The sequence below is a fragment of the Neopelma chrysocephalum genome, unplaced genomic scaffold, assembly GCF_003984885.1.
Source record: "Neopelma chrysocephalum unplaced genomic scaffold, ASM398488v2 Primary Assembly neopelma1_147, whole genome shotgun sequence".
NCBI classification, from domain to species: Eukaryota; Metazoa; Chordata; class Aves; order Passeriformes; family Pipridae; genus Neopelma; species Neopelma chrysocephalum.
This window is the reverse complement of record NW_020897809.1, coordinates 1,701,725-1,724,206: the sequence shown is the minus strand read 5'-3', so window position 1 is coordinate 1,724,206 and position 22,482 is coordinate 1,701,725. Positions and strand designations below refer to the sequence as shown.

At 41.5% G+C, this 22,482-nt stretch overlaps 2 protein-coding genes and 1 long non-coding RNA gene across 10 annotated transcripts in view; 1 reads left to right on the top strand and 2 right to left on the bottom strand.

Moving 5' to 3' along the window:
- The window catches only part of PRKCD (protein kinase C delta), a 59,261-nt gene extending 42,376 nt beyond the window's left edge, over positions 1 to 16,885 (top strand). For 2 of the 3 annotated variants that reach the window (XM_027701024.1, XM_027701026.1), the window contains 14 exons: positions 3,283 to 3,439; positions 4,086 to 4,117; positions 4,803 to 4,888; positions 5,232 to 5,361; positions 5,972 to 6,072; positions 7,248 to 7,344; positions 8,487 to 8,617; positions 9,288 to 9,461; positions 10,019 to 10,110; positions 11,587 to 11,649; positions 13,776 to 13,914; positions 14,737 to 14,925; positions 15,176 to 15,304; positions 16,333 to 16,885. In XM_027701024.1, the coding sequence (XP_027556825.1) occupies positions 3,283 to 3,439; positions 4,086 to 4,117; positions 4,803 to 4,888; positions 5,232 to 5,361; positions 5,972 to 6,072; positions 7,248 to 7,344; positions 8,487 to 8,617; positions 9,288 to 9,461; positions 10,019 to 10,110; positions 11,587 to 11,649; positions 13,776 to 13,914; positions 14,737 to 14,925; positions 15,176 to 15,304; positions 16,333 to 16,491 (1,679 nt within the window). In that variant the 3' untranslated portion in view covers positions 16,492 to 16,885. The remainder of the gene's footprint in view (positions 1 to 3,282; positions 3,440 to 4,085; positions 4,118 to 4,802; positions 4,889 to 5,231; positions 5,362 to 5,971; positions 6,073 to 7,247; positions 7,345 to 8,486; positions 8,618 to 9,287; positions 9,462 to 10,018; positions 10,111 to 11,586; positions 11,650 to 13,775; positions 13,915 to 14,736; positions 14,926 to 15,175; positions 15,305 to 16,332) is intronic. The other variant, XM_027701025.1, reaches the window with a different exon arrangement.
- Positions 6,494 to 15,246, bottom strand: LOC113976142. Its single transcript, XR_003537013.1, has 4 exons — positions 15,132 to 15,246; positions 12,213 to 12,315; positions 10,917 to 11,007; positions 6,494 to 7,441 (listed from the first exon to the last, which is right to left on the bottom strand). It is a non-coding gene; the product is annotated as an uncharacterized LOC113976142 (long non-coding RNA).
- Positions 16,886 to 19,313: 2,428 nt separating the features above from the next.
- LOC113976141 (6-phosphofructo-2-kinase/fructose-2,6-bisphosphatase 4) overlaps positions 19,314 to 22,482 on the bottom strand; it is a 51,191-nt gene continuing 48,022 nt past the window's right edge. For all 6 annotated transcript variants that reach the window (XM_027701031.1, XM_027701033.1, XM_027701029.1 and 3 more), the window contains one exon: positions 19,314 to 22,145. In XM_027701031.1, the coding sequence (XP_027556832.1) occupies positions 22,139 to 22,145 (7 nt within the window). In that variant the 3' untranslated portion in view covers positions 19,314 to 22,138. The remainder of the gene's footprint in view (positions 22,146 to 22,482) is intronic.

The following is a 22,482-nucleotide window of genomic DNA, read 5'->3' as shown; positions in this document are numbered from 1 at the left end:
GTGCACTTAAATTTCAAACAAAGCCAAATGCAAGGCTGTAGAACGGCAGAAGGAGACAGACACTGAACAGAAATGTTAGTTGGCTTTGCAATTTATTATACAGTTTCAGGCAAATCTCAACCTGAGCCATCAGTTAGCTCATAAAACGCTTTGCCTGTCCCTGTTTGAAGTGAAGTCCCAGTTCCCAGTCTCTGGCAGTAGCACTGTTATCTTTCCTCTGCTCACAAACAGCACCGTGAAATGAGCAGGTTAAAATGAAAAATGAACTCTGAAGACAGTAAATATTTTTTCAATTGTTTCTTTTTAAATAACTACTGGGGTTATTCTGAGGTTGTTTTCTTTTGTCCTTGGACTTTTGAGGTTCAGTTGAGACAGTTTGACATCTCACCTTCAGATTTATTACAGTTCAGCAGAGCCCCGGCAATATTGCTTTAGTAAATGTTTTCCAGGCAATGGGTTGGGTGTTGTGTCAGTGGCTGTGAGGGCTCTGAAATGTTCAGCAGGACTGCTCCTGCAGTTAAATAGTGAATACAGTGGTCTGTTTACAGCATGTCTGGAGAGCTGCACTGTCAATTCACAGTCGTGCTTAATGGTTTCTTAATGAATATACAGCATGGAGGAGTTCTGGGGGCTTTAGTCAGATCAACTGCAAGTTTTGAGAAGGGACCTTGAAATACATGAACGTGTCAGTGATAAATATTAACCACAGCTCTCAATAGAGGAAATAGATTATGTTTAATGGTGTGTGCTAGGTCCAAAATGATTAATTTCAAGTCCAGGCCATAGAGGTCACCTGGATTCTAGTTGCTGATTCAGCTGTTTTGTACATGACTCTTCCTGACCATGTGCTGGTTCATGACACACATTTTATCTATGGGAATCCTGACTTGCTTGGAGAGGGAAGCAAAGTTTTTCCCTTTGTGTTTCTCCCTCTCCCCCATCTCCACCCTGCATCCATACACTTGTTGTGAAAATTACTTCCCTGCAATTGTTAATTGTCTCTGCATCTTTGAAATTAAGCCCTTATTGCCCAGTTGAGTCCATCGTTGGCTGAACTGCTTGAAACTTTTCTGGAGCAATACACATTAAAGGTAATTTACACCTTAAAGATAACTTGTTAAACATGCCCATAGTAAATTGGAATGAGCTACACTATCATTTCATAACCACCTCAGCTTGCACTTGACTTACAGCTGCTCTCTAAACCTCTCAGCTGCTTCTGAACCAAAATACAAAAATGTCTCCAGCTATACTTGGATATATTGGTTGGTTTTGGCAAAGGTATTTAATAAGGCAGCTGGTTGTGAAGCCTGTGTGTTCTCATGTGCAGATTTTGAAGTTTTGCTGTGCTCAAGGATTCTTCCCTGTTAAAGTATGTGTGCAAAGAGAAAAAAAAAAAGAGGGGAAAACTCAAAGTGATTAGTTTATTAATTGCCCTCTCAAAAAAAAAAATGCCAGTCTCACATATTTCTCTTTAAGTTTGGTATCAGTGCTCCAGGCAGGGAGGAAACACCACTGTTTCCCTTATCTTGATCAAGTTTTGTCAGAGACTTCTGCACACAGTACTGGCAATTGCTCCAAGCGTTTTAGCATGAGAAGCCACGTCCAGTTCCCCTGTAAGTTCCTCACTAAACACTTGGTTTACTTGTGTTATGGAATAGGTGCCATAAAGCAAAACATCTTTCTCTGTTCTGTTGCTGTTACTGATTAAATCTTCCATCCAAAGACATCTTTTTCATGCACCAAACAGTACGAAGCATTGCTGACTCTCAACCACCTTATTTTCCTTGTGTGGTTTCCCTGAAGCATTTGAGGAGCAGTGGGTGAGGTCTGTGTATTTGCTCAGCAGGATTAAACAAAGAGATAGGACTGTTTGCGGACTTCCACGAGCTGAAGTGCAGCAGCTGATGAGAGTTTTTGTTGGGTGAACTCAGTAGCCTGTTTGAACAACGAAAATGAATCCTGTTCCTGCGGGGGCAGAGGTAACTCAGGGGCATGCACAGTGCCAGGGTGTCACAGTGCACACTGTGAGCTCCTTTCAGAGGGTGTCAGGATGGGTTTTTCTCTGAACCAGGTTGCCAGTTTCTCAGAAAAGTGCATTAATACCTGGTAGCAAAGCTCGGGGATCTCTTCTGAACTTTGTTCTCACTAATATGCTTAATCTTCCCTTAATCCCTGAGTTGATGTTGTCCTTTCTTTTCTAAGACAGTACATGCTGCTGCTGTCTGGCTGCTGCTGGCTGACAGATAAATTAGTTTAGGACACTTGGAATGGTGTCAAATGATGGATTGTATTCCAGGTTCAGGGGTCTAATGAAATAGCAGTGGTGGCAGCCAGCTAATAAAATGACAAGAACCAAGTGCAGCCAGCAACAAGAAAGCCAGAGCTCCTGGGTAACTTCCTAGTAAGCTCAGGCATTGCAGTGAGTGTGACTTGGCAAAGGAAAACAAATCTGCTTCTATCAGTACAAAAAGCAAGGCTCCCACTGCTTTTGATAACAGGCAGCAATGCGATGGAGCAGAGTACTGACAATGAGAAAAATGCTCTTCTGGCTCTTTCCTTACTCTGTTGCTGTGGCAATTCCCAGCCTGCAAACGGCAAGATCCCTTCGCCCTAAGCTTTGCTACTGGAAGATGGGAGGGGAGAGGAATGGGACTGAGACACGTTGACAGATCATCAACGCTATGAGTCAGCAAAATCTAAATGTCTGACTGAAAATCTCATTTGTCCTCAGGGTTTACTGCTCCTGGAGGCTGGAAGAAAGCCTTCTTCCAGTAGTATGGTCTGATGGTGACTCAGAAGGTCCTGCAGCACTTCACCTGAAGTTCTGCTGTAGTCCTGGTTCAGGAGGGCACGTGGAGCAGCAGAATGGAAAGGCTTCTGCTGACCCTCCTGCTTCCAATAAAATGTTTATTTATCTTAAACATAAATCACATTACGTACAGGAACTTAGATTTTTTTCAAAAAACAACTGTGGTTGTCATTTCTCTAGTGAAACTGTGCTCCATTCCTGCTTTTTCCCCTCAGCTCATCTGCTGAAGGCTTTTTCTGCATAGGCAGGAGCTGGGAACTGCTTGCAGACAGGGACATGGAGACACCTTAGGAAGCATTGTGTGCATGTGTTCCACCCTTGTTGGGCTGAAAGTCTGCAGAATGCAGGTGTAAAATAAACAGAAGCACTATTCTGAAACAGAAAACCAAACTGAACGTTTGGGAGAAGCAAATATTAATCTTTGTAATGCCTTTAAGTACTAAAAGTGTGTCTTCTTGTCTCCCCCTTAGACTGCAAACAGTCAATGAAAGAAGATGAGGGGACAGTAACTATTAACAGGAGAGGAGCCATCAAACAAGCCAAAATCCACTACATCAAAAATCATGAGTTTATTGCCACCTTCTTTGGACAACCTACGTTTTGCTCTGTCTGCAAAGACTTTGTATGGTAAGAAGGAAAAATTAAGTTTCCTCCACCCCCAAAAAACTGCAAAATTCACGTCAGGTACATCGAGACAAAACATGACACATAAATTCATATGTGTTTGGAAACTACAGTTGTCTCTTTCACATTAAAAAACAGAACTTGAATATTTTTGCCACTGAAATGATTGAAAAAATTCCATCAGCATCAAGTGAGATCTGCCCTATAATTAACAGCAGCTCTATCACAAGAGAATGGGGTGGGTGGATCTGAGAAAATAATGCTCAAACTTTGAGATGTGAAGTGGCTGATGGCAGAGTAAGGACCTGTAGGGGGCCAGAAGTTGGATCCCTTTCACAGTAAAGCTGTTTTCGTCCTAAGGCAGATCAGGAGGATTTCCCATGTGATTGAAATTTTTGCCATTTCTGGGTCCCCCTCCTAATTTGCTGGTCTGTCAAACCAAAGTACCTTACCTTCTAAACCTTGCTTTCCTAAGACAGAGGATTCTGATTAGCAGAATTTAGACCAGTTTATTAATAGGAAAAAATATTCCCATAGACAAAGGATTAATTGGTTGACCCGGTAAAAATGATTTAAAAAAAAAAAACCCTGTCTTTTATTCCTGTAAATGTATGGTTTTTTATTTCCTTCTTTAACATTTGTTTTTCAGGGGACTCAACAAGCAGGGATACAAATGTAGGCGTAAGTTGATTTTTTTTTTTTACATTTTTCTTCTACTGCTTTTCACGTGATTCTGAAGATCTGATAGTTACTGTTGAAAAAAATCTTCTGTAAATATGCATAGCACAGTGCATCATCACCATAGGTGGTAGTAGTAGATGTTAAATATCAGTTTTGCACAATAACTGAAGGAATATAATTGAGATTCCTACCTGGGTTTTTAGTATCAAGATTTAGACTCAGCAGTTCTCAGAAGAGTTTAATGCTGTTGAAAAGTTGCACTCATTTATGACAGCAGCTTTTGTGAAACCTTTTCTAAAATGAATTACAACTATTAAGAGTTTTTTACAGCTGAATTGAAAAGCTCTTTTGACTGAGCATAGATCTCTGTGCATTACTCCAAACAGAGAGGAGATATCAAAGGCTAAAACACAAAAGCATAATATTATTCTTCTGTTATCAAATGCTGGTAGCATTGCCTAATGGAGGCTGATTTAGCTTAGAAATAAAGTTTATGATCAAAGAAAAGGTGGGGGGTGGGGGAATAAGCTCAAAAAAGATCATCATCTTGATGGAAAAGAAGTTTTTGGGGTTTGTGGTGTGATGGAAAGATGTGTTTTTCACATTCTGCTATGAAATGCAAACACCTCATCCCATGTATTTATTATCTGAAGGAATCCTTTTTTTTCTTGTGCATGTCTTGAAGAATGCAATGCTGCTATTCATAAGAAATGTATTGATAAAATCATTGGGAGGTGCACTGGTACTGCAGCCAACAGCAGGGACACAATGGTAAGAGCTGGAACAATATATTTATATTGTAATTATGTAATTAAACACTCCTGAACTAACAAAAACCTTGTATGGAAACTGCCAACTCCATTTGGGAGATGCTTGGCTGTACAACCCGAGTGACTGTCTTCTCCTGAAGTGAACAAAGTTCTCAAGCATGAACAGTAGTCCCAAAGCCCCACGAGCAGTTGGGTGGTATTTGACGGGCAGATCCTTTCCCTGCTAGATGAGGGATGTAAGGCTAATATAAAATTGTTGTAGGCTTGTAATATCCAAGCAGTTTTCTGTCAGAAGCTGGTCCTGCTCTGGGCAGTGCCTCACCCCCATCTCTCCCGGTGCTCAGTTCCAGAAGGAAAGGTTCAACATTGACATGCCTCATCGCTTCAGAGTGTACAACTACATGAGCCCGACCTTCTGTGACCACTGTGGCAGCCTGCTCTGGGGGCTGGTCAAGCAAGGGCTCAAATGTGAAGGTGAGGAGGGGAGGGGAGGCAGCTGGGACCTCTCCTTGCTTTCCCAGGGTTCCATCCCCACGGCTACACACCCTGCATTTCTCTGTGTGTTGTGTAGGATGGGATTCATCTCATCCATGCGGGTTGGAAAGGCTTCTGTACTAAAGAGAGACAAAGAGGCACTTGGCTCATGTGACAGCTCAGCCAAGGTGAGCTGCTAATGGAGTCAGGGAACACACTGTGGAGGTGTAACCTTGAGTATAATCAAAATTACTACCTTGGGAATAGCTGAAATTTGGTGGTTCCGACTCAAGGTAGCACCTAAAAGTGTATTGAAAGCGTTTACTGTAAATACTGCTTTTATAATTCTCCCACAGGAAGGCAGAATGAACCTTATTGTAACAGATTTTGAGAATAAAATAATGGTGATAGGAATTTTTTCCTTGTGAACAATTTTTGTAGCCTTCATTGAATTAAAGATAAAAACTGCAATTTTGTTAACAATGACAGGCCTATGTCCAGCCTGGTCTTACAACAAGGTTTCTGAACTGCACAGGGAAACAACCTTTTTGTTCCAATGTCAGACACTATTTTCCTGATGCTTGTATAACCATCCTTACGTTTCTTTTAGAATGTGGGATGAATGTGCATCATAAATGCCAGAAGAAGGTGGCAAACCTATGTGGAATAAACCAGAAGTTGCTAGCTGAAGCTTTAAATCAAGTTAGCCAGGTATGCTTTATTGCCATTTCAGGTAATTACTTGTTTTCAGTGCATCTTGGGGTTTTCACATCATCTTTTCTGTATCACTTTTATGGGGAACTGAGTTTGGAATGGAGGAAATGCAAACAGCTTTCTCTTTTTTAATTTGATACGTAAAGAGACTAACAAAGATATCAATAGCCTAAAATGGGAATGGGGGGAGGAGGACCCCACTTAAAGAATTTTTTAAAAGGTTTGTGGTTTCCTGAAGCCCCAGTTCTGTGGTGCCGAGGTTATTCTCACCCTTTCTGTTTAGTTGATTAAACAGTGGAATCATAATTGTGAAGTCTGTTTTTACGTTTCAACTTTAAAATTCCACCTGAATGATAAAATTAAATGAATAAAGAGGAATATACCAGATATTCTCAATTTTTATTAATCATATATATATATATATATATATACACATACAGAGAAAACTCCTCTAATTAACACTGGCCCCATAGCTTGTTCATCTCCTGCTGCAGCATGACTGTCTTTTGTGGCTGACTTCTGACTTGCAAATAAAGACTCAGACACAAGCCCTGAAATAAAACAGGAAAATATATCACAAAAGCCAACAGTGCTTCCTCTGAGCTGTGTATTCTTAAGCTTTCACAGGATATTTACTTTGGAAACAGTGAGAGCTGTTGTGCCAGCTCTTTCATGACCCAGAAAAACTTAATCTTTTCCTTACTAAAATTTGGTCTTGGGGATCTTTCACACATAAAATTTGTTTCTATGTGCTAAAGATGGATGTCATACACAGATATGACTTAAGCCTGTCCAGTATGACAGTGACTCCCATCTCCTCATTCAAATGAACATACATCCAAGGGGACATTTTCCCACAGTTTAATTTGTTCCCACTGTGAATCCAAACCACTGTACCTTTAATAATTTTGCAATGAACAATACAACATAGACTGTCCAGGAATTTCGGTGACTTATTTTCTTGCAGTGAAGGAAATAAAGCAATTGGCTGATCTGAAGCTGTAAAGAAAGTGGCTAAAGAGTCTATGAACCAGACTTCTTGAGAAAAGATGTGTACTGGGAGTTAATAATTAAAAAGAAAAGTTTATACTGCCATCACGTTACATTTACAGATATTACTGTATTTCTAAAGTAGTAGAGCTAATATAATTTCAAGTGTTCCCTCTCCTCAGAAGTCTACACGAAGGTCCGATTCTGGGTCTGTAGAAAGTGTTGGTATTTATCAAGATTTTGATAAGAAACATAAAGCTCCAGGAGGAGATACAACAGGTAAGAAAAGGGAAAATGTTTCCATATGGCCATTTACTTACCAGACAATTTAAGTATTTATTCTTGCCTTGTGTTAGACAATCTTTTTTAATAAACACTGTTAAAAAAAAGGCATGTATTTCTTTTTACCATCTCCTGGCCACACAAAATTCTTACATAACATTTGACAAACACCTGGAATCCCATCTCTGTGAGTTCAGAGTAAAGTTTTGTTTGGTGTTTGTTTTTTCACTATTGCTAAAGACTTCAAGCATTGTATAAGCTTATTTTCATTACTGCTAACTTATGATAATTTATGCAAAATTAAATGCAACAGCAGAAGTAATGTTTTACCAGATGGAAATGACCAGACTCAGTAAGAGATAATGTGTGGGTTTGGTGTGTACAGGATTTTATATATTCATCCATACATTGAATTAATTCTGTTCAAATGCCCAGTAAAAAAAAAATAATTTATGTCACTTAGCATACTTGTTTTGTTTTGCCAGAACAGAGGGATAAAACCCCCAAAACCTCTTGCAAGTACTACGTCAGGGTGCAGCCCCTGTGATTCCTGCCTGGGTTGTCCCAAATGCTGGGCAGTTACAGGGCACACATGGGATCATCTCATGATTAACATCAGTGTTTTGTTAGTGACCCAGCGGGTCTGTGCAGCAGAGGGCAGAAAAAAAGTTATTAATTTTAGGATATAATCAGGATTAAACTGTATGATCGTGCTACTTAGCCAGCATTGGGCATAAATCAGATCTCTTTATGTGGACAGGCTGAGAGACTGTTCTGTTCTGCTAAGGGAAGATAAATAAATAGTTTGTTTACAAGCAGTCCTTGTATCTTTTTCTCCAAATTATGTTCTATATTTTAGTCACAGGAAAAAGTTAAGGATCTTGATTTTTATAATACCCAGGTATTGCTTAAACCCAGCATCAGGAACAATCACAGGTTCCATTCAAATCCAAATCAAGTACGCTCGAGTAATTTAAACTTTGCTATAAACCACAGGAGCTGACCCTTATGTTTAGGTTCACCAGTATCCCAACAGCAGATGCATTGAAATACTATGCCAGTACCTAATTCCTATCCAGGGATCTGAGTCATGCAGTGTTTTTGCATACACTGAGCGTGGACCTCCCTGTTTTGATCAGCAGATAACAGTGAGTACGATAAGCTCTGGGAGGGAAGCACAGCCAAGACAGCGTCGCGAGCTGCAAGGAGAAAATTCAGCATAGACAGCTTTGTCTTCCACAAAGTACTGGGGAAAGGAAGCTTTGGAAAGGTATGTAACAAACTTGGAGAGCTCAAGGTGTCTGCCTCGCTTGATCTCTGCAGTGTGACGGGCTATTTCCATTAACCAGAAAGGTCTTACAGCTCCTTGGGTTGATAATCTTCTAACAGAATTGTGTATAGACATCTTTGTCAGAGACACCAGAAATTCATTGCCTGGATCATGTCTAAACTCAAGTGTGATTCATAATGCACAGCACTTTGTGGGTTGTTTAGTATCAAGGCAGAGGACTCGCCCTTTATGCACCACAGTGCAAATGGATATTTTAGATTCATGCCCTCTGTACAGAAACAGCCTCATAATGCCCCAGTGCAGGGGCAGGGGGATATTTGGGAGAGCAGTGTAACCTCCACGACCTCTGTCCGCTGCTCTCTGTGAAACTACAGCTCTAGGGAAGGAACAGGCTTTACGTGGCTGTTGTTTATACACTCACAAGACATTGACAGAAAAACCGCTGTGCCTGAAAACTACTGTGCCTGCATCTCCTCATCTCTATGTCCAGCAGCTTCACACTCCCAAATCGCCCTTATCTTTCCCATTTAAATGTATTTTTTGAATTGTCACTGCACCTGCTATGAACACCTTTGACTTTCCCTTACTGATACCATCAGTAGGAAGTCTTTCCTAGCCATGCTGTAACATCACCCTTTACTCTTTGTAGGTTCTGCTTGCTGAGCTGAAAGGGAAGAATGAATTCTTTGCTATCAAAGCCCTGAAAAAAGACGTGGTGCTAATTGATGATGATGTGGAATGTACCATGGTGGAAAAGCGGGTCCTTGCACTTGCATGGGAAAATCCATTTCTCACACATCTTTACTGCACGTTTCAGACAAAGGTAAGAAAAAGCCCAGTAGTGACAGTAACACAACAGGTCGACCCTTTCAGTGGATGCTGTTAATTGCAGTCAAATGAAAGTAACTTAGTGGTGCAAGAATTAAGTTTCCTTTTCTTGTGCTCTGTTCTGTGCAATAGTTCACGGGCCTTGTGGAAAGTAAATATGAGTAGGACCAAAAATACGTTGATGAGGACAGAATGAGATCAGAAAAATATCTATGCAATCTAGAATAAGAGGCAGTTTAATTTAAATCCTTGATCCGAACTTTCCCCTAATGAGGGGAGAAAAGATGACTGTCACAGGTAAAAGTCAGTAAGTCTGTTTAAATGTGTATTTTTATGAAGTCTAGAAACCCACAGAATACAAGATTAGCTATTTATCTTTACAAGACCAGGCCACTCAACTCTGTAGGAGCCTTCCAGACTCTCAGGGAGTGCATGAAACAGAGAAATCCTTCAGCAGAGGAGGCTGCTTGGTCCCCCATAGGCACATTGCTACTTCATCTGTGGTTGGAACAGCATCAGTAATTGTTCCATTCCCTGGTTATTTGCAAACAGGATCATCTGTTCTTCGTTATGGAGTTCCTGAATGGGGGAGACCTGATGTTCCACATACAAGACAAGGGGCGTTTTGATCTCTACAGAGCAACGTAAGTCCACAACCCTTCATTCCCCATCTCCAGGAAGGATTTTAGTCTCTGGGTTTACTGCTGCTGCCCCTTACTTGCCCTGGAATTTCAATGGCTGATGATTGAAAAGGCATTTCTAGGCACTGGTTTAATACAATGAAGAAGTTCACTTAATGATGTGTGGAGTTAGGCCTTCTTAATTTACACAGTGTGATGTTTTACTCTATGAGATGCTTGTAACTAGAGGTGCAAAACAGACTGCAACATCAGCCAGCAGTGAAAAGAAAAAGGTACAGCCTCAGTGTCCTTTGGGACAGTATTTTGATGGAAAAAAATTGCAAAAATAATTAGCACTTAGATTATTGTTATGATAAGTTGTCATGATAGCACAGGAACACCTGTACCTTTCACAAGATACTAATAAAATGGGTGCTTTGTTTAGCAAGTGCAGTTGTGTCAGTTACCTATGGCTGAAATTTTCAGCTCCAGTGATCTTTAAAAGATGCAAAAATATTTTATTATTATTACTTTATCTATCATTTTTAGTTTGAGGTCAGTTTCTACTTCTCTCACCCAAAGCCATGAGAGATTTAATTGTAATATTGAGTGGGTGCATGCAAGACCTAAAAAGTAACAGTGCAGGGTAGTGAACCTACCTATAAGCATCAGGAAAATTACTTCTGTTACTGGGCACTGTACTAAGGAACGTTGACTGGATGGGATCAGGTCAAGGAGTCTGGCATAAATAGCAGCCAGCTGTATAGGAAAGGGCAAGCTCCCTTCCCACTCTCCCCAGCAAAAATCTGGATAAAGCTCCTCCAGCTTACCTGCATTCCAGCAAACATCTCTGCATCTGGCAGCCTCTCCTGGTATCCCCTCAGCCTATTTGTGAAGTTTTGGGTCAACATTCATTCTGCTCTACAGAAGCGGAAATAGTTTTATAATCGTTCAATTAGAAAAAAGCCTTTAATACTTCTTGAGGCATGGGGAAGCATTCTTTTAGTGTTTTCCTTTATCTCCTCTGGATTATCACCTCTGTTTTTGAGGAGATTACTCCTGAAATGCTGCTACTTTTCTGTTTACAGTCTGTTCCAGCCAGGCAGGTGCAGGGGCAGAGAGGTGATGCCTGCTTCTAACCTCAGCATTAGTGCCCAGTCCCTCCTAAAGCAATCCTTGAGGACTGAGCTCCCAGTAGCTGTCTTTCAAAAGGCATGTGCATATCACTAAAAACACACAAACACTATTGTTAAAGAGGAGAAAAGGGACAGTGTTCCCCGAGGGAAGTGGAATGAAGCGTTATGGCAAGTTGCAGTCGTGTCCCCTCTGCTGTTTGGTATTGGACACTGCCGATGTGTGGTGAAGGGATTAACCTGCAGCTTTAGAGCATCTTGTCTACATAAAGTAGGATTTAAAGGCTTGTACGGTGCTTCTCAATCCATGAAGAGATGCTTACAGCAATATCTTGGCTAACTGCATTGGCTGTGTTGGTTTTTTCAGGTTTTACGGAGCTGAAATTCTATGTGGGCTCCAGTTTCTTCACAGCAAAGGCATTATTTATAGGTGAGTACCAGCCAGCTCCAGGGTGGGACCTGGAGTTTGTCTTAGCACTTTGAGCATCTTTGAGTTCCTGATTGGTGTAACAAGTACAAGCTGTCTGTCAGTGATCTGATGTAGTTCCAAGGCCATTAACATGCTTGACATGAATCTCTATTTGTGTGGGTTTTTTCCTTGGCAACTAGAGTGATGGAATGATATTTGTGTAACACAAAAGCAGTTTTGTTTCAGGTATTTTTAAGCACTGCCTTCAAATCATGAGTCTGTTTAGTTTGGAGGTGAGGGAGAGGGTCCTTGAGGCTTATCAATCCCCACTGGCCTCGTGCAAAACAGTGAGGTGAAAGTTGCCTGGTTTTGCCTTCTGGTGAAACCACAACATCGGCGCTTCTGCCACACCAGGTTGAAGCATCAGAGGCCAGACCCTGATCCACTGCTTCTGACTGTGCATATCCACACTACAAGAAATCAGAAGTTTATTTTAATGTAGTTTGCCTCTCAATTTCAACCCTTTCACCTCACCCTCAACTTGAAAGCACTGTTTGGTAACTACTTGCTCAGACATCTCTCACCTGCGTAACAAACAGGTCCAAAGAATGATGTCTCTGTGCTTCAGAGCCTTACAAAAGGCCTTAGGTAAACATGCCCCAAACATCTGGTATTGTCCATCTCCCTCTATAGAAACAGGAAACATCTGTTGGAGCATCCATCCTTCAGAGCAATTTTCTGAAGTTGGAGTCTAGTTAAAAAGCATTTGTAAAGGGGAGGAACCTTACAGGAATTCTTGGTGAAGAAAGACAATTCTTAAAAACACATCTACCTCTCAGAGAAGACAGCCATAATCCAGGAAAGTACATAACATTCCCAGCTCTATTCCCATAGCCTCCTGAAGGTTTTTATACAGGAAAGGATCAAACTGTTTTCAGCAGCATAAAATCCTTCCATCCCAGATTTTTTAAAGCATTTTTAGGCTTGCTGTTAAATTTCCCTACCTTAAATTAGACTGCTCCTGGGGGGAATTTCATAGTATGAAATATTTTCAGAGAAATGGTACCCTTTTCCAACAAGACACCAGCAAAACCAATGGTACTGTTTTTTCCCACCTCACATAAGATGTTCACCAGTATAACCCCTGAACCTGACTCGGAGCAATTTTAAGGAGGTGTTACATGTAAGTGCACATCATACAAAAGATTTTAGGACTTGCTGTAGCTGGGTGAGTGTAGTGCCCTAAGTTACTGTGAGTATTTCCCATCTCATATGTATTCAATTTGCTCAGGTGAGCAGCAGCTGGTGTCCAAACATGGAAGGATTCATGGTGCACTGCATTAGATCAGGAACTCTTGCTCTGAGCTGCAGCTCACGCTCTGAGCAATGTGAGTGAGTAGCTGATACTGGAAACTTCAGCTACCCAAGAGAAAAGACTGCCCTGTTCTTATGTTAAATTATCTGCTCTATTTCAGTCTTTCTTGGTAAGCTGAGGGCTGTACAGTTTTCTCTTCAGCCTGCCCTCCTTGGTATGTGCATTTGCAACCAGATGGACAAAAAAATGCATCATGGTCAAAGGGAGGGAATGTAGCTTTTGGAAACTGCTGGGAAAAAGCTCTTACTTGATTGAATAGTGTTATTCTGAAAAAAAAAGGCATGAATAGGACACTTCACAGGCTGTGGCCACAACACATGAGCTGGTGCTGTAACCAGGAACAAGTCACAGGTAGTGTTAAGAGCTGGGGCAGGCTTGAAACAATCACACTCCTGCCAAAGGCTCTCAGAATCCAACACAATCCTTCTTTTGAGCTCCAGAGCTGGTGCAGCACTGCTGTGTCAGCTGCTGGGGCATTAACTCACACTGCCTTCCAGAAGCAACAGAAGTGTTGGCTGTGCTTTTAGATCTGAAAGCAAATGTAGAGGATTATAAGGTCACACTCTATATATGTACCTCAGCCTCTTATTTTGTCTGACCAGAGAATTCTTCCCTTGTCCCTCCTGCCTCCAATGCACAAAAGTATGGGTTGTGTTGATGGATGATTATTTCCTTGCAAAGCTTCTGTTCTGCTGCAGGGAGGTGTTTATCAGTGCATCTGAATAAAAAAATGACTCACTTAAACCACAACTCTTTTAAACACTTTTTGCAGAGACCTAAAACTGGACAACGTGATGCTTGATAAGGAAGGCCACATCAAAATAGCCGATTTTGGAATGTGTAAAGAAAATGTTGTTGGCGAGAACAAAGCGAGCACTTTCTGTGGAACCCCAGACTACATCGCTCCCGAGGTCAGTAAGGCACAGCCACATGTTGTGGGATGGATTTAATGCACTGATGTTAGAAATGGCTGCTGGGATTAATCATCTCTTTGTAGACTAATAGTTCAGAAAAGCTGAAGTCTAATTAGCACGGAGAAAAAATTATACCTGAGTTCTTTATAGAAGGTACTTGAAATTCTTAAGTGTTTTACAGCTGCAAGTTTAAAAACATGGTTTTGAAAAGTTAAAATGCTCGGTTTTTTAAGAGCTTGGGGTTTTTTGTAGTCAGCACACACAGAGGGCTCCCACAGAATGAATCTATCTGTGTGCACTGCAGATGGAGAACAGACTTGTGCCCCTGCAAACAACTAGAATTAAAACAAATTCCCCTTCTAAGGGGAATCTCACTGAGTTAAATTCCCTGTGTTGTATTTTTTTTTTAAATCTTATTTGCAAAGTAGCCCAACTGGGGTATTAGGTTTTAAAGCTATAAATTATGTCAAAGCCTGTCTAGTAGTAAGTTACTTTTCATCACTACTTGCTTCTCCCTTCATCTTGTAAAGACTCTAGAGAAGATGTTTTCCAAGTATATGGTTATTTAAAGTTAATGGAGAAAACTTCTGAATGAGAGCAAAGACCTGTCCACAGAGCTGGCCATGTTCCCACAAACAGCAGCCAAGGATAAAACCACAGATGTGCATCAGTGTCCACAGTTTCTCAGAGAGATGGATTTCTTTTCTTTCCCTAAATGCCCTCGTTATTAAAGATTCTCTCTTAAAATACCTCTCCTGTTTTTTGGGATATATTGCTTCCTTTTACTAACTGCTTGTATCTCTTCCTCTGCGGAACAAGATCCTGCAAGGTTTGCGGTACACGTTCTCTGTGGACTGGTGGTCATTTGGGGTCCTGCTGTACGAGATGCTGATTGGCCAGTCCCCTTTCCACGGGGATGATGAGGATGAACTGTTTGAGTCAATCCGAGTGGACACCCCTCACTACCCACGCTGGATTACCAAGGAATCAAAGGATATATTAGAAAAGGTAGGACTGATGATCAACATGTAGGTCCTGGTACTGTCTCTGTCCAAGGAGGGGCAAATCTAGGCTTTGGACAGGAGCTGTTTCTCAGCAAGCAAATTGCTCTTACAAAGAGAAAGCCGGGTCAGATTAATTACTAATGAACTGTTTACTGGCAGCAACCTCAGTTCTTTTAGCAGTGTATGTGTTATTCTTCCCCTGCCACATACCTTTTGAGCAGATGAAAGGCTTTACCAGCTGTCTTCTCTTGCAGCTCTTTGAAAGAGATCCAGCAAAACGACTTGGGGTCACTGGGAATATCAGAGACCATCCTTTCTTCAAAACAATCAACTGGACAGCGCTAGAGAAGAGGGAGGTGGACCCTCCTTTCAAGCCAAAAGTGGTACGTGAGTTGTTCTTTGTTCTGTAGCAAACAGCAGCTTCAGGGGAAGGGGTGACTTCTGTAACCTGCTCAAAGTATGCTAATGCCATTGTCTCCTCACATTTTACAAATGACAAAGTTATATATATGTAACCCCCTTGTTCTTGGATGGTTCAGTTATAACAAGGTGCACTGTATTGCTTTGACTGCCCAGAAATCTTCCTATTAAGACTTGCCTTCCTGTGCACTCTCAGGGAGCTTCTTCATGAATAAAATCTTCAGGAAAACCAATGGATAGTTCTGATCCCCGTTCTCCTCTGGGTTAGAAATGTTCATAGTTCCTTGTGGTTTCCTTTTCTGCAATGCCACATGGGAGAAGCACCAGTAGCTTACTGGAACAGGTGAAATGATATGGAGGTAACAGTCTCTTTAAGTTGTACTTATGTACTCGATGGAGGAGAGCTGGCCTCTTCAAGAACGCAAGGTTTCACATTCCCATAGAAGTGGGAACTCTGGAACCCTAAGGATCCTACAAACAGTAACCTTTGGAGGTTCACAGTGTCTTTAGTAATCTTTAGGAATGTGAATTTTTGTGAAACACACACACAAATATTTTATCCAGACACAAAGCAGCTGCTGTAGCACACTGCTTTTTTTCCTCTGAATAATTACAGACTGTAAAATGCTCTCAGAATATAAACATTTTGGTTAATGGCAAGAAATACTGGGTTTACATATAAGTAAATGCTGCATTGTTATTGCCAATAGATAATATTTGGGTAATTGTGCAGCATTATCACAAATGCATGTGGTTCTTCTCCAAAGCAAGCTGGTGCTATTTGGGGGTCTTTTTGTTTGTTTTCAACTCCTAATAAATAATCACCCAGTTATCATCTTACAGTCTTGTTAAAATAGGCTAAAATGAGATTTTTTTTTTTCTCTCTAAAGCAGGGTAAGAAGGGGAGGGAGCTCAACTTTTTGTATTTAAGTAATTTGTTCTGGAATAAATTAAGAAGTTTGTCTCAAACTGTCTTTCCTCTCTAACACAGAAATCAGCAAGTGACTACAACAACTTTGACAGAGAATTTCTGAGTGAGAAGCCAAAATTGTCCTACAGCGACAAAAACCTGATTGAGTCCATGGATCAATCTGCATTTGATGGATTTTCTTTTATTAACCCTAAATTTGAACAGATCTTGAACAAGTAGGTCTCTGAACAGTTGGACTTCAAAGCAGGGTTAGACATTACAAACCCACACTCCCAAGTGTTAATGCATTCCAACGACGTTGTCGATACTTCAGAATAATACACAGTAGTGTGATGAATTATGTCCAACTCCTGATTTATTGGCAGTGTTTTTATGCATGGTTGGGTTTAAGGTATGTGAATCATGTGCATTATTTTCTCTGTTTGGGAAAATGTAAATTCTGTTTGGTACTTGAATGTAGTTGTTATATATATATATATATATATATATATATGTGCTGTATATTTTGCTCGAGAGAAGACATCGGGAAACAGAAGATGTCTTTTTAAAATGTGTTTGAGCCCTTGGTTCTTTTATTTGTCTTCAATTAAAAGAAAGTTTAATGTAACTTTCATTCATGGCTCTATGATTTTTAACAATATACAATTAAACTCCAGTTGTCTTTAAATTACAGTGGAAAAAAATAATACTTTGTAAGCCCTGGTTGCTTTCCTAAAATATTTATGTTGGTTTTTTATGTGAATTAACTAATGAAGAATCAGGCAAAAGCAGAGATTCCTAGTGTAACACCAGCTGCTCTGCGAAATGGCTCCATGCTGCTTTTGAAGAGTAAATGCTACACATTTATTCCAAGGCAGTCCAAGCAGGCAACAGAGGCCTGAGCATCCCAGAGCAGCCCCATCCTGCCTGGGAATGTGGGGGTCTGCCATTAAATGCCAATTCCTGTTAACAGAAAGAGGCACCACGCTCAGAGCAGCTGATCCCAGCAGGACAGAACTGCCAGGTAATGACTCTGTGGAGCTCTTGAGTTACTTGCCTGCTCTGCCCGAGAGGAATTTTCCTGCTTTACTGCCAAACACAAAATCCAGTCTTGTTTACTTGTTTGTAACACAGCAGCTGTGCCTCCTACTTGCTATTAAGGGCACCAAACTAGATCCTGCTTTGTTGCAACACCTACTTCTGAATATTGATTTTTTTAACCACTAATGAGTAAAAAAAGCTAATGTTATTGCTGTAAAGCTCCTTATAAAACTCTTCTCCTTGCAATCAGCTCCTAAAATACAGACTGAGGCAAGGTCCCTTGCTTCTCAGGATCTTTCTGCATCTTGCAACACTACTGCAAATTATTTAATTTTCTCAACACTGAGCAAGTGGAAAAAAAAGTGTCTGGGTGTCAGTTCATCCAGGAGTTATACAATGCTCCAGAGCTCTTAGGAACACTGTGGAGCTTCTGGGTAGTTTCAGACTGTTAATCCTGCTGAAAGAGCGGGAGAAAGCTGTAATACTTTGTAGAGACTCAAAAGAATACAGTGCTGCCTTTGTTCTTCTCCTAAAGAACAGCTCTAGCAATGCCAGCAGGACTCGGATGCCATCTGAGATTGAGGCTGGAAGGGGCAGCACACAGCTGGCATTTCCAAACAGCCAGGGTTACCACCACACCTACACAACCCCCTGTCCAAGGGGGAACAAGCAGTGAGGTGCCCCAGGGAGAGCAGAAAACGTGGATTTTTTCCTTCACATACCCCACGAAGAAATTTCTAGTTTGCTGTTTTTCACCAGAAAGTGATTTTTGCCTTCAAAAGTGAGTGCTGGGCACTTGCTCCTGAGCAGAAATGCTTTTCTAGGTAAGAACTTAAAAATGTGGGTGCCAGCAGCATGGGGTAGTTGGATGGCAAGAAGCTGTGATGAATTACAAGTAGTAGTAAGCGTTGTTTGTGGTAACAACTGCTCCCTGCACTTACCTTCTTCGCTCTGGAGTAACCAGTGCCAAGCCTGCTCAAGAGAGATCATGGTCTTCACACAGCAACTCTTCCAGCTGGCATCTGACTGACCTACCAGGAGCAGCTCCTGCTGCCACAACTGTGCCTTCTGCCAGCCTGACTGCACACAGCACAGACACCTTTCCTCCGTGGAGCAGCTCCTCCATCCCTCCATCCCTCCTCGTGTTCAGCCACTGCACGAGGCCCTGCCCTGCACCACCGGTACCTCCTGACAGCACAGACACAAAAGCTCCACAGCCTGTACAGCTCCTCAGGCCTCCTGGATGAAGTGCTGCCCCCCAGGGCCACCTGCCAGGCAGCAAAAGTCAGGAGTTCACTCACCCATCAGGTCTAGGTCATCCTCATACTACAGGAAGATGGAGGTATTAAAGCATTTTGTCCAGAAATCAGCCTAAAAGCTCTAAAATAAACAAAAAAAATCACCTCCCTTCCAAACAGAAATACACATTGGAGTGAAAAACAACAAAAACACTCCTTCCACTTAGCAAAGAAGATACATTGGTTACCACCCCAGGGCATACAGCCATCAACAAGACATGAAAATCTGAATATGTAACTCTAAACCACAAAGCAGTAATTAATTTTGTCCTTATCCTTCAGAATGACAAGTACCCCTGCAAATTTAATGCCCTCCACCTAATCTCTGCATGCAAACTTGTACTGACAGGCAGCACTTGGAAGACAATGTAAGAACAGTGTAGCTCTGAGGGCATGGATCAGATCTTAATACCAATGACCAGGTAAAACTAATAAAGTCTTACCTTTCTCTTCCACTGCGTGAGAATCTTGGCTTGTATTTATTTAATCAGTTCTTCCAATTCCTTCCTCCATTATTGAGTTTGTTACTTAAATTACAATTATTTGCAGAGTAAGGCAAACACTGCAGTGAATGAATTTAATTCTTAAGCTTCTGGATAAGCTCTCTTAACCCAGCTGCAATTCCTACGGCTGTGGAAATTGTGGACACCTGCTGAGGTGCAGGAACGCCCACCTGGCACTTCAGCCACTGGAACTGGACATGGAAAGAAACACACAGGGGTGCACATTGTAGCATTTGATCTTTATTACTTGGATCAAAGGTCAAATGATTACATTTGTCTGAAAGATCACGACGAAGGCCAACAATGTAAGACAAGACAGTTTAATCCCATTCAAGAGACTGCATCTGAGCCAGGCAAGTGCAGTAACAGTCAGAGGCAGTAAATGGGTACAAATACAGACAAGGGTTTTCCCCTCCCCTGTCAGTGACCATTCTGTCAGGAGGGGGGGACATACACTTTTAGAAAGTGACAATAATCTGCATTTCTCAACTGTGCCCTCCTAGAAAGGCAGTGAGAACCAGGAGAATCCATCACTCAGTCCAAGTCTACATTCACCTCAACTCTACATTCAAATACAAATACAAATTTACACCTGCTCTTGCCAGCCCGGGTCAGATGCAGTCACTGATTTAGTACCTTCTTAACGCAGAACAGACAACTTCATTTTTTTTTTTCTCTTCAAGTATCAGCACAACAGTTTATTTACACTTGTATACAATTCTTTTTACTGAACACCCATTGTAGTAAAACACTCATCACAGTATATTTGAAAGCAGGCTATAAAAATACCTACTGTACATAGAACATTAAGCCTCGAGGATGTTACAGCACCTCTGACAGTTCAGAGAGGTAAAACAAAGGGAGAGAGGAGACACTTCAAGCCATGCTTGCCAGCAAAGAGAAGCAGCCCCTGGGCTCAGCTCTCACTGGGGGAAAATTTTCCTTCCACCAACATTTCTTCAACCAGGTCTGAGCTCAAGAAGTACCACAATCTGCTGGTAAAATCCTGCTTTTTTAATGCAGCCTCCTGGGATTTGTGCTCTGTAGTTACAGATAAACCCTGACATTCTCAGTGTAGAAACTGTTTAACCACTCCTGTCACGGCTGGACAGTGGAGGAGCAAGGGTTTCCTGGCTTTCCCACGCCAAACTGGGGCGAGGAGGGGGAATTGCTCCTACAGTTTTGCCACAAAGGTGGCCTTGTTAACTCCACATCAATAAATTACTCCTCTGAGCAGTGCTGTGCAGGCTGTCTCCTCACCCCATAACTACAGACACAGCTGAATTAATAAAGGTCTGAAATGGCATTACCAAATGCAGGGCTCACACATACACACACACACACACACAAAAGCTTTAGACGGCAGCACTTGAAGCAAGTCTTTCTGGTCACATTCCTCTTCTGAAACAGAACCCAGCGATGCTCTATGGCTTACTTCCAGAGCTGAATATATTGCTGAATTTAGCTTATTAAAAAAAATTAATCACAACAGCAGCACATTATTTTATAAACCCTGCACAAACAAAAGACAGTGTAGCCCTTGCCTGCAAATCGATGTTACGAGGGCCTGGTATTCCACACAGGAATTGAGGAAAGAACAAAAACAAAACAGAACAACCCCAACAACATACATGGTAAAAGCTCAATTAACTGAAGAGTTTCCTTAGAAAAAACACAGTCAAACTATCAAAGAATAGGTCTCCTCATTTCAGAGCTAGAGCCAGCAGCAGTGCTGGCAGCTCGCTTCAGTTGTCTGGTAACACACATACAAAATACACTTTGATTTAGTACAGTTAAAAGATTGTGGCCTCCACAGACATAGACAATTCCATTTTTAGCACTGGAGTTTCACTAGGCATTAAAGAGCAGCAAAGAACTGGGATGATGGAAGGTGCTTAAAAACAATACAAAAAACCCCAAGGCAGGAGTGCCATGTTAAAGTTATTTCAGAATTTACCTGGTGTTTTTCTTGCATGAGCTGTTAGAATGGTTAAACTCACCTAACCTTTCTGTACTGTTTCCTGATGTACGTATTAAATGTGGCTATAAAAGAGAAACATATACTTTTATGTTGAAATTCATTCCAAAAACTGCCTAAAGAAAAAAAATATCACAACACTAACAAGACAAGCAGCTTCTCCAGACCCTGACAGTCTGAATCCTTCTTCCCTCCCTTCCAAACTCAGAGAAGCTGCTCATCCCCTCCTGTAACTGCAGCAGACAAGACATCCCTCTCTCTTTCTCTCTCAATTCATTTCCCAGGCTGCCAGCTGTACTCACACTTATGCCCCCCACTTAATACTGTGTCCCCCACTGCCCTCCAAAATACAGCTGGCCTCTGGGAAAACATTAAAATCTTGCTAAAACAGCAGAATCTTTCAGGTAGCAAATCTAGCTTTAATGCTTTGATTTTCCAAAGGGAAAATCTCCCTCAGAAACTTCAGAAAAATTTTAAGTTGTGGTTGGCAAACCAAAGCTCAATTTAAAACACAGAACAGCTATCAGAGCTGACGGGCTTCTCCATTTAAAGCAGCTTTGCAACATGAAGCCTCCAATGCTCAAAATGTAAAATTTCACCCATCAAAAAATCTCCATGTAATTCTAGGCAATCATTCACAGTAAAAATAAGAGGAACTCTTAGAAAAACACTAAAAAAAGAAAGTCTTGTTAAAATCTGACAGTAAAATCAACACGGGCAATTAACCATCTTCCACAGATGAACAGTAAAAACCCACTGAAACTGCACAAATTTACATATGGAAAAAAAAAAATCTTAACATCAACTCCACTCTGCTTCCCACAATCTTTTTACTGATACCTTTCGGCACTGGGAGTTATCCACAACTACGGGTTTTCTCCAAAGAAGGGGAATCACATTCGAAATGTCTCAAAGTGAAGGGGAGGCGCGTTCATCCCAACCCGCTCCGACACCTTCTCCACCTCCGGGCCCTGAGCTGCGCTGGAGGAAGGGCTGCTGCCCCTGGAGCTGGAGCTATAGGTGGGTGGGCACTGTCCTCAAAGCTTCTTCTCTCGACCGATCCACACCTACATTCTGCAAATTTAAAGACAGAAGAAGATTGTAAAGCAAAGGTCTCACAGCCAGGCGCGGTTTTGCTTAACGCGAGGCTATTACTTAAAGATAAGTAAGTTTGAATGCTTATTTCCTCAAAACGTTTTGTAAAACACAAGGAATGGTCCCAGTCCCTGAGCAGGAGTCAGAACTAGGCTTTGTTCCAGTGTCAGGCACTTCACAGAGCCCCTCAGATACCCAAAAGCAGGATCTCTGCTGCAGGTGAAAAGCATTTCTAAGACGTATTACACCAGGTCTGGTAGGACAGTCAGTCTCTACACCATATGCAGGTCACAATGTTGTAGTTTTTAAGACCTTT